General features: G+C 37.0%; 1 protein-coding gene across 1 annotated transcript in view; it reads left to right on the top strand.

Annotated features, from left to right (window-relative positions):
* Window positions 1-323: 323 nt before the first annotated feature.
* The window catches only part of LOC104624298 (delta and Notch-like epidermal growth factor-related receptor), a gene marked incomplete at its 5' end in the record, with an annotated part of 39,686 nt that continues 28,041 nt past the window's right edge, over window positions 324-11,968 (top strand). The window contains 2 exons of the mRNA XM_010291639.1: window positions 324-437; window positions 9,992-10,216. Coding sequence (XP_010289941.1) covers window positions 324-437; window positions 9,992-10,216 — 339 coding nt within the window. The remainder of the gene's footprint in view (window positions 438-9,991; window positions 10,217-11,968) is intronic.

Below are 11,968 nucleotides of genomic sequence, written 5' to 3'. Positions count from 1 at the left end.
TTTTTTTGGTTATACGGGTGCTGATGAAGATGCAGCACCAACCTCCATTATACTAGTGCTGTCAGAATATTTATGCTGTTAAAACACAATTGATATAATCTCTAGATTTCTACTACGTATTTATGTTGCTCCAGTGAAGTATAAGTTCTAATTAAAAATCTCATTTTATAAGAAATTAGAAGACTGTCCTGGATTCTATTTCTGATTTTTGGTTAATTTTATTGAAGAAAAATAATGGTACTGTTTGAATGACCTAGTAATACATCTAGTGATAAAACCTCATTTTCCGCTATATTATCTGAATGTTGTGTTCTGTTTTGTAGGTTACACTGGAGAGCTGTGCCAGTCAGAGATTGATCATTGCATCCAGCAGCCATGCCAAAATGGAGGTACCTGCTCGTCCAACATCAATGGATTCAGTTGTCAGTGCCCAGAAGGTAAACAGCAAAGACCTATCTAGTACCCCATACAAATGGGTGTTTTGCAGGCTGTACTTAGTCTAAATTTTCAGTTATATTTATGTATATATTTAAATATTTTTAAATTGTGCCTTAGGCCATAACTATAAGCAGAAAAAAAACCCAGGTGAGAAATCTTTGTATAATCAGCAGTAGTATATAAAGTATGGTAGGAGTTTAGTGTTTCAGTGTATATATGGTGTAGAAATGTTCCCTCATTTTGTGGCACCTCTGCAGTAAAAATCAGGCTCCAGCATGGTGAGAAAGGTGAATCTGAGGAGATTTAGGGTGTGGTCTGATTTTTGTGTTGTCCAGTAAATGTGTGAGAAAAGTTGTCTCCCTTGTAACATCTGCATATCGGTCAGTTGGCTAAAATGTGTGTAAGAGCAGTAATTCAAAACTAAAGAAATTATTTCAGTTCCCCAAAGCTTTGATTCATTCTCCTTTCTGTTTGGACTTACTCTTCTCTCTACATGAAAGCCTTTCAGTGATTCTCACTGGTAAACACCATAAAAGTAACTGCGTGAAATGAGGACACCACAATGCTGAAGTGCATGCTTTCGTATCGACCTGCTGACTGGAATGGCAGATGCCTAAATTGCTCATAAAAAAAATTATCAGGATCGAAAGCTCTCAATTATGAAGTCTCCATTAGTTATTTATAATTAAGATTAGAACCTTGAACTAATTATATTTGTGTTCTTACTTGATCTGTGGATGATGTTTTTATTCTGCCAGCACCTCATGCTTGCTCTAACGGTAGACGTCTTTGCTAACTGCTCCAGTAATATATACTTGCTTAATAATGAAGATTATTTGTAATTTCTTTAGACTGATTCCTTGCTTTTCTAGAGTGTTATGCTTTAACGAGTGACCCACTTCACAGTGGTGTTAAAAGACAGACACTGACATTTTGACAGCAGCACAAATCTTTCATTTGGAAGAATTTTGAAAATTGTTTGTCTTATAACTAGTTGCAAAATTCAGTGAGAAAATTATCAGATGTTAGACTTGGTCAATAACTTAGTTACATTTTTCTTAGGAAATCTATTCAAGGATCTTTAAGGATGCTTTGCAAAAAATGATCTTTCCAATAATAAATGCTTGGGAAAATAGCTACTGGGATTTTTGGTTGTTTTAGAACTGCCATATTTGTTTCTGTGTGTGGCATACCTTAACTGCTTGCTCCTGATGACCTGTTAATGAGTATGTTGACCGTCTCTCAACTTCTCTGCTGCTGCCATTTGAGACGCTGGCCATGGGACAGGGTTACTGGTGGTTTGAGGTCCCAAGGTGGCCACAGCACCCATCCTCTGCTGTGGGTGTGCTGTGGTGCTGTGGCTGGGATATGGTGCTTGTAGCATAGCCCCTCAGTGCCCTGCTCAAAGGCGTTCATGCCTGGGTTGCTGTGTGGGGTTGTGGTTGCTCTCGTGCCAGCGGCAATTAGCCCGTGAGCAGGAGCGGGGCAGGCTGCCGGCTGCGCCTGGCAGCGCTGCTCTTGCAAGTGCACCAGCTGGCTGCAGCAAGGGCCCCGCGCCATTCCCCCGTGCTGTGTGGGAGACCTGGAGCACAGGAGGGGGAAATCTTCCCTTCATGTCCCCCCAGAGCTGTTCTCCCCAAAGAGAGTGATGGAGAGGTGATCGGATGTGCCACTGCTTGCTGTGTAGCATTCTTACTGACAGCAGCTTTTCTGCTGCGGGAGAACCATGTTACGTGCGCTTCTCTTTTCCCGGTTTTACTCATGTTTGTCTGTCTCTGTGTTACGGCACTCGGTCCTACAGTCTTGTTGCCTCCTTTGTTTCTTGAATATTTGTTTTCTGCTCCTTTCTTTGCCACAGATCCGTATTTCTGTTTAGTAAGTTTGAGCTGTTCCTGTTGTGTGCTCTGCTTTAAGAAGACTGACTTTGTCACCATCATTCTACTATCTGAGTATTTAGGCTGTACGCTTTGCTCTTTTTCCTTCTGGGCACATTGGTACCATTTTCTCAGTATTCTGGTATTTTTGTTTGTTGGCACTTCTGTTCTTATTATGTGTTACAAACCTGTGCTCCTTTTCTGCTCAGAGTCTTGAGGCTTTCTACGGTTTCTGGATTTCCCTTAAACGTACAATGTGCTTTTTGACCCTTCCAGAGGAAAGAAAAAAATTTAAAAGAAAAAAATTACTTAGCAACATGAAGAAATACCTCTCTGCTTATAGATTGTTGATAGGTAAACATGCTTTTTGAGTAACCTGTCTGAAACTTTCTGTGCAGAGTCACCAGTTCCAGTCTCCCAGTACAATCTATGTTTCCAAGAGCAGCTGTGTTATAGAGCAAGGATAGAATTGGGGGAAGAGCTGTTTACCGTTGTTTCAAAGAGCAAATGCTTCCCATGAAGCTATGTAGCTGTGCTTCCTACTCGTGTCCTCGCCATAAAGAGGGGAGAGACTTGGTGCAGAAGTGATTCAGTCTGTCTGCAAGGGCCAGTGCTATTGCTCTGGAGTAGCCTAATGGGTCGATTAGGTAACAAGGTGTGGCTTTTCCGTCTCGTTCTGGAAGATCTACTAATGCCAACAAGCTCAGGAACTAAGATATCTTGTGGAGGAAAAGAAAGGGTTGTTTAACAGTATATATTGTCTGAATTTACTAATGACTGCCTTTCCCATGATTCTTCTTTATTCTTTTGAGGTATTATCCTCTCATAAAGGCATATTTTGAGAGCTTTTGCTTGGGTTTTGAAGAGATTTTGTTATTTTTGTAAATAAAACAAAGCATAGTTAATTGGAAATTGCAGATGCAGTAACGTTCAGATTTGCTATTTTTAGCATGTCCTCAAATTTTCCATTGGAAAAAACCTTACCAAAACCCCATGATAGGTTTCTAATTTAAGTGAGGTCTCTAGCTCTGCTGCTATTCTCCTGCTGTGCTTAATAGTAATTGCTTGCTGAGAAGGGGCCTGCCTTTCTGTAGTGCTAATGCAGCACAGTGGGGGAAAGGTAGCCAAAGAGCTTATATATGTGTGAAAACTAAAAGACTGGAGATATAATGTGCTTAGGCGGAAAAGGGTAAGAGAAGATGGAAAGTATCACAAAGGGAAAAGAAAAAAGACGGCAGAAAAGGGAATGAGAAACAACTGGAAACAATGAGGAATGATCTCGAGATTGTGCATATCTTTAAAAAGGAGATCTGTAGTTCATGAAAGAAGCATGTGATAACTTATAGAAGGTGAGATCTGAGGCACTGAAAAAGCAGCCTAGATCAGATATGAACATTTTATGATTATTCCTTAGACAATTTTACTGTCTTAAGAGTCCTTTAGGAAAGAAAATCTCTTTGTGCTTGCAGATTCCACTTTCTGTGTGATGCATTGTAGATTTTAATGTCCAAAATGTCAGAAAATAAAGTGCTATATGAAGTTGTTGAGTCACCTCATATTAAAGAGAAAGTTGGATTTTATACTCAAATTTATAGTGCAGAAGCTTAAGTGATACTAAGGACTGAAGAATTTGTTCAAAATTTTGACTTTCAATTATTATTGTGAAGAGGATGTTTGGGATGTCATATTTACTTAAAATGGGGTAGGGATCTTTGATCATCTTTTCTAAAGTTTCGTGATATTAAACATACATTTAGCAAACGTTAAGTTCAAATGATCATGCAAATAAATTCTAGACATTCTAAAAAGCTACACATAGTAAACATCAGTCAACCTAAACATGGGTATTTGAAATTTATATTCAGAATGATTCCAAAATACCCATATTACTCTTAAATATCTCCCCTGATTTTCTCCCACTTATTGAAACGTATAACATACTACTGTATTTACAGTAATGTTAATTCATTTTATTTGAGTTGGTTGGGGTGCTACTCATCAATTTATGAATTTGGTTACTTCATTTTGTTTAAGTCACTGAGAAGTTACGTAAAGTCCCAAAGCACTCATTGCACACCAGTGCAATGCAATATACAAATAATAATTAGAAACATTAAAAAAGCTGGTTGGAATAAGCAAATGTGATTACAATAAATGCTTCAGTGATGGAGAAACTAATTATCCTTGCCTATGTAATTATTAAATTCATTGAAATATTTTTTAAAAGTTTTTTTTAAAAAGTGCATGGAAATTTCTGATTGTGTGGTGAGGAAATGCAAGTCTCACTAATCTGTTCCTTACACAGGCAAAAATTGTAAAGTCGATAGAACGAAAGACTTGGAACTTGGGTGCATACGTATATCCAATACAGTATTTCACATATTTTAAACATTTGGAGAGCCGTTGTTAATTTTTGTTTATAAGATAATATTAAAATAAATTAATAGTAGAATATGGTTTTGAACAAAGCCAGATAATAGTGAGCAAGGCACAGATCACAGTTGTTATAACAAAGAACAAAACTTCTGTTGCAAGATGTTTCTGAAGTTCTGTTACATGCAATTTAATGTCCTGATGATATGTACAGATGAACTGCATTCAGTGTTATAGGCAAATGTTAATCTTTGATAAAAATAGCAAGCTTTAGGCTGGCCAGCCGCATGAAGCCAGCTTGGATTCTTGGGATTTTGCTACTTGTTTGTGCCGAGGTCACCTGCTCTGACAGAATTGGCGGAAATCTTTTCATTCAAATTGATATATTTGTGAAAAATACTCATCAGCAATAATGGATTTCATAGCCATCCTATGGAAGGAGATAGAGAGAAAACAATGTTATGATTAGGCGTTTAACATAGAGATTACTTGAAATTCACAGTTCAGGACTGGTTTTATTTTGCCATTGACAATTTTATTTGCCTAGCTTCAGGTTAACTACAGCTAGGCAACACACTGAGCAAAAGTGCCCCGAAATACCTGCAGGTATTTCTGGAAATACTGGAAAGCAGCAAATTTATGAATGCTCTTATTGTGGTTTAAAAAAGAAAGAGTTTGACAGCTATAGAAGATGTTAAGTTGTGATTCAGATGTGTTGATTTGCAATAGCAGCTAGAAAATGCATGTTGTCACCATGAATTTTAATTGACTTGGGAGAACAGAAGTTATTTGCCTAGGTTAAGTAAGAATAGTTTAAGTTTCAAGGTCTTCACTTTTTCTGGGCTTCAGTGTTCATGTAAAAGCCTTTTTCTATATTATATCTTTGCAGATGTGATTGTAACTTCTTTAGGTTTATGTACAATAAACCTTTTTATTGTCTTGATTCCAGGAAATTAGGTCACACAGCTGTTGCATGTGGAAGATTTCCCAAGGTTACTGGTGATTAGAGAATGCAGAATTCTTAATATTACTATAAGAGAGTTTAATTTACCTGAAGAACATTTTGTTGTTAATTAAAAATTTTTATGGCTGTTTAGTTTCTGGTACTTTCTGTAAATGTAGTGTTTTTACCTGGCATCTTCCCAAATTGCTTTTATTTTTAATAGACTTCTCCTTAATGCTTTAATTGGTTTAGCCTCTGTTCATCTTTATCTATAAAGACTTAGCCAGGGTGAATTTCAGCCAAAATCTTATAACTGTGTTTTAATGATTTCTTGTTTCCTTAGGATGAGTATCTTTTTTCCCTTTACAGAATACTGGTGAAATTCCATCTGATATCTTTTATTTCCTCACAAAACAATTTTTCATAGGGAAAATAATAAATTGCCTGTATTTCTTTTAATATTTATTCCTGTATTTCAAATCTGAAATTTTATAATCCTGAGTCCTAGCAATTCACAGGCTTAATTTTTCGCATTTGTGTAATTCTTGGAATTAGGTCTAATATAACATTCAGGCAAGTTGGTTGTTCCACAGAATGCATAAAAAGCAGCTGTACAGTATCTTCAGATAATGTTTAACTTCCTTGATTTGTACATGGCTCTTTTGCTTTCAATAGCCAAGTAATTAAAATCCCACCATGATGAGAAATCTGGCTTTTGTCCAGAGCTTGTCTGTCTCAGAAAAGATTTTTCTGATCTAGTTTCTATTATTGCCTGGAGGACTGTAGCAATATATGAAGAATATCACCTGACTTAATGCTTTTATTCTTCTTGACAGCTAGCCAAATGGTCTGATCTGTGTAAGCACAAATATTGTAATGTGTTTATTGACAGTAAAATCTCTTCTAATATTATCTTTCCCCTTTACCTTCTGTGTTATTCCTTTGGTAGATTTTGCATTCAGAGCTTTCAAGTCACCAGTAGTCTTTAAATTTCAGTCATGTCTCGTTACACAGATAATGACCTAGATGCCGGGTTGGGTCCATGTTAGCTGTCTGAAGAACAGTTCAGGGAATATTTATCCACAGATAAATAATCCTGTTGTTTTTTTTTTCTCCAGCATTTGATTCAGTTTTCAATCAATACACCTCTCAGTTTGATTTAATTATTATTTGTTTTCAACAACTTTATTGATATGGACTTAAATGTACATTCAGAAATGCTAAAATAATAGATCTTCAATTCAGATGTGTAACCTCTGCTGCTTTGAGTATTTTCAGATACTTAACTCATACATAAGATTTAGACTTCCAGAGTCAGCTAAACACATTTCACAGTGCAGTAAAGATAGCACAAGGGCAACATGTTTCAGTGTATTTTAAACCTGCGTATGTTCTTGAAGTGCTTTGTCACTTGAAACATTAGCCATCTGCCAGTAAGCTTCTCTTTGTAGGGAAGATTATTGCAAAGGTTGTAGTGAAGCAGCGTTAGTGTCATTGTGTGACCTCAGATATCCTTGATCCTTTTTAATCCGGTTTCAGAGTTAGTGTAGAGATTTCACCAGACCCATTGGCTGATCTCCTCCTGGGAATAGTTAAAAGTCCTTGCAGATTCTTTTAAATCTGCCTGGGATTTTATGATGACGGTACAGGCTTTTTTAATTTGACAGCAAACCGTTGCTGGCATTAGATTCTTGATTTTTCAGGTGTCCGTTCTCTTCAGTTTCTGATGGTTATGCAGTTATCATCTATAGCAGGCACCTCTAATACAGGATTCCACAATATCAGTTTTTAAGCTCTCCCTCTTCAGCACTGGTGTGCAGGTGGTCCTGAGAAAGCCCATGGAGCAATCTGAGCCACAGGAGAGCAAAGTGGAGAGGGCAGAAGGCTCTTGCCTCTGTTCTTTGACTGTGCCCTGCCAGACTTGCTTTTCTTTCCTGGTCTGTTGCTGAGTTACTTATAAGTGTTAAAAGCTCAATCCGTAGGTGGTTTCTTACAATTTTTTTAATTCTTTTTTTTAAAAAAACACTGGATTATTTTTTCCTTGTTTTTCATTCCATAGGTCTGGTGTAAGACTTATGAACATATGAGGGAAACATGGCTTTTAAAGTCATTTGTCCAGGACCTAGTATTATGAGGATGCTACTAAAATCCTGCTGCCAGCAGTGCCCAAGAATATCCTAGTTTTGTCTGGAACACCAGAGTAGTTGTGAGCTTTCCATCTTTTTGTTAGGTACAATAATCTAAGTTTTGTTAATTCTCTGACTAGATCCCTGTGGTGTACACTGTGTGGGTTACCTTTGTTTAACATCCATTTCCCCCTCTTTCCAATGCTGTTCACTGAGTTTTTGTGGATCTATAAAACATGGAGTGTGTCTCCTTGACGAAGCCCTTAGGATATTTAAAATTAATTGTCAGTCTCTTCTTTTTTTGTGTATGTGTGTGTGCTAGGAACTTTAACATCTTTAGACTGATCATCGCAGCCCTCATTCGCTCTTCAAGTCTTGGAGCTCAGTACATTCCATCTTTCTGGCCCAGGTTTTCAACAAATCTAATCAATCAAGAACAAATGGTAGAATCTGAATTTTAGTAAACGTTTGGGGGTTTTTTGTTATGCTTTAAAATATAAATGAATCTGTTTCTTATGCACTTATTTTCAGAAATGCCAACTCCTGCCTTGCTACCCATGATTACAGTGCTAGAACTACAATTAAACAAAGTTAAACTCACCTGAATGGGACTCATGAATAATTAGAAAAGCGAGAAAATCAGAATGCTCTGAAAGTAACACATCTGTCAAAATTAACTGAAAACTATTTCCTGATGAATTGTACCTTGCTTGAAATGTGGAATGGCATTGCTTGTAACAAGAATATTTACTGAGTCAGTAAAAGTTAATGACATGCTGTAAAGTATGTATTGAATGTGGTATTTGGTCTTAATTTTGATATTCATCCTAATTTAGGATTATTATACAATATAGGGCTTCAGTTCTAATACATCAATTGCTTTTAGTCCAGCAGTGAGACTTTATATATACAAAAACTATAAAAGTAAGGCCAAAAATCTACTTCATTCCATTAGGTATAAGATTTCAATATTGAGTGTTAATCCAAAGTGTCACCTGTCGTTACCTGTTTTCATGCTCTGGGTCGTTGGCGGGCTGCTCTATAGCAGAGACGTATCCTCCATCTTGATCCTTCCTCTCACCACTGGACACATTTTGTGGTTTTCTGGGTTTTTTTGTACATTTGTTTTTCTCTCTTTCTGGTTAAATGATTTTCAAATCCTAGAATAGGTTTTTATGCATATACTTATTTTCTTTGGTGTCCGAAATGTTGCTACAATCTCCCGGGTAGCAGTGCCATCGTAGTCTGTTCTTTGTCTTTTAGACTGGCACACCTGCAGTGGTTCACCCTTTCTGTTGAAGTAGATTGGTAAAGCTGGCTGGGTGGGTCTTGAGTGGAGGCCGGCCTGATTTCTTCCTAATTTCTCACTCCCAGTGATTATTGTAATTTTAAGAGCTGTTCTACAATGTAAGATATTGCAAGGAATTTGAGCCCGAAAAGTGGTGGTCTGTATAAATGGACCAAATACTCATTAAAAAATATTAGCGTTGAATGGAAAGGACAGTTTGCTCTTTTATTTGGAGGGGTGCTAGAATTTGAGTACTCTTTTCTGACTTGCTTTTGTGTACAGTAACCACGCTTCACCTTGCTACGTGTATGATGTATGTGTATGTGATAAAACCTATAGATAGCATACTGCAATTTGTTCAAATGTTATTATTTTCTACATCTGATTAAAACAACTCCCTTGCAAGGATATATTTTTCCTTATGTCTAATTTTTACATGGTGTTTCTTCAATAAGTCATTGTGTCTCCTGCTAAAAAGAAGTATGCTCTTGTAAAAGGTAATCTTTTAAATTATTGAAGCTCAAGTAAACGCATGTGCTGCTTTAGAGGTTGTTATTCTTAACAAATGCATCAACAGAAATAAAAAAATGGTCAGTTTTGGCTTTTCTTTTTTTTCCAGGCTAGTCTGTTCCTGATCTTTACAAAATGTCTTCTGCTTTTCTAGCCAGATACACTTTGTGAAGTAGATAAGCACTGTCAGATTCAAGAAATATTTTTGCACTTTACTGCCTTAATCATATGATAGTATGATTGTACCTGAAACATATCCACCATGTTAATGGGTAAACTTAAAGTTTAATATATGTAGGAAGTATGTATTTTTGTAATTTTCATAGAATAAAAAAATAGGAGTATAGATATGTCAATGGCTTGCTTTTAACTTTCTTTAGTTATTAACATTGTATGCATACCAGAATGTTTACTTATCAAAATAATTTATTTCTTTTAGGGTTTTTAGGAGCATCTTGTGAAGAGAAAATAGACCCTTGTGCGTCATCTCCCTGCCAGAACAATGGAACCTGTTATGCAGATAGACTTGCCTTCTCCTGCAGTTGTAGTCCTGGATTTACAGGACCAACATGCGCTCAGCTGATTGACTTCTGCGCTCTGAATCCTTGTGCACATGGCATTTGTCGCAGTGTTGGAACCAGCTACAAATGCCTCTGTATCCCTGGTTTGTACCAGTTATATGTTTCATAAATCTTCTAGTATTTTTGTATGTAGGTTCCAATATACAGTTTAAAATTACTTCCTTTTTTTCTTTTCAGTATATAAAACACATTGAGCAGATGTTCTGTCTGTTTAGAATAATGATAAGAATCTACACATTACATTTGGAAAACCAAAATTGCAGAGTGAGCACTGAAAATACCCACTGAGATCCATATGGCTTGGTTGATATCTACAGCTGTATTATAAAACTGTAGCCTGCAGGATAAACCTTTTTAAGGTGAAGTATCAGTGTCATTGAAATTACAGAATTTGGTAGAGAAGAGAATGGAAGGTGTGACACTGATCATTTGGGAAGGATGGAAGCAAACGAGGTAGCTGAACAAAGTTAGAGAAGGAAAAAAAAATCGGTTACCCCGAAGGATTAAGTTCTGCCATCCATGTTGACATAAGTTATCTGTTTTGAGAAGTGCTAATGACACTGCTTAGGTGAGTATAGCTAGTAGACTCAGCCGGTAGCTGATAATAGCCTGAAAATGTAGTTATAGGTAATGTAACAGCGCATGGTGTCTGGGTTGCATGTTGCTTAGCTCTAAATTGTTTTGCTTCATTGTACCATTGTAACAGAATATTGGGGTGCTTATAGCTCCCTTTTAATTATCATTGCTAAAACATATAAAGGTGAAGTAGCAGTTAGAATGAATGATATCATGTGCCGCACATCCACTACTGCTTAAGCACTTACAGAATGAAAACCAATAATCTTCATTTTCATTTGAATAGTTTTGTCACTTGTTAAAAAAAGTCTGTTCCTGTGAAACTATAAACTTGAAAACTGCAGAAGTTAAGGGAAAAATAAATCCCCAGTGTACAGGGGATAAACTAAGGAGTGATATGGGTAGTTAGTAGTCCTACATATACATAACGCTGTGACATGCATGTTGTTCTCTGAAGTTTCTTTCAGAGGAATACCTTCTCTCTGCAGCTTTGCCTGGCCTTGTGGGAAACCAGTTGCAATTCTCCTGCTCTTTTTCCTTCCTTCTCACTTAGCAAGATGTGGAGGTATCCTACCAATTGCAAAGGTTTTGCCTGAAGTAGGCAAGTACTTCTATAGGTGGTGTCTGAACATTAGTACGTGCCACATCCAGATGTTTTCTTTTTAGCCTCTGCATAGAAAGAAGTCAGCTTCATTCTCTTCCAAAAAGAAGTTTCTCCTTTTCCTCCCAAGACAGAAGCCCACAATCTGTTCCTAGAACATTTCAGATTAGGATAGCGAGGCTTATGGCAAAAAGAAAGTAAAAGGACTGTTTATTTTGACTTTCATGCATTATTGGCATTTTGAGGAAGAAAGATGTCACTGCTGCTTGTTGGCTTTAGAGCAAGGTGAAACATAGAGAACTCTCCTATTTTCTCTGAAGAGTGAGCTTTTGCCTAAGATTCTGTAGCCCATAAAACTGGCATCTCATCTGAAAAGAGATCCCTGAAGACACAAGAATTACCAGCTAATGTCTTTGTTTTGGATGGTATGTGCATTGAGTGCACACTTTCAGTAACTGATGCATGTGATCTTCAAGGAAATTCCAGGTGTTGAGAGTAAAGTTTGAAACTGCTTAAGGATGAAAGCATTCAGCACTTCATAGGAATAATGGATTGATTTTTTGAAAATAAGCCATCACTCATTAAATCAATAAATGTGGTAAGAACAGGTTTCAGCGTTATGAGTACCTCAGCATAAGGCATTGTGTTGTGTAGCAAG

Source organism: Phaethon lepturus, unplaced genomic scaffold (genome assembly GCF_000687285.1).
Source record: "Phaethon lepturus isolate BGI_N335 unplaced genomic scaffold, ASM68728v1 scaffold9190, whole genome shotgun sequence".
Classification (NCBI taxonomy): Eukaryota; Metazoa; Chordata; class Aves; order Phaethontiformes; family Phaethontidae; genus Phaethon; species Phaethon lepturus.
Note: the sequence above shows the minus strand (reverse complement) of the source record. Positions and strands in the feature narration are given on the sequence as shown.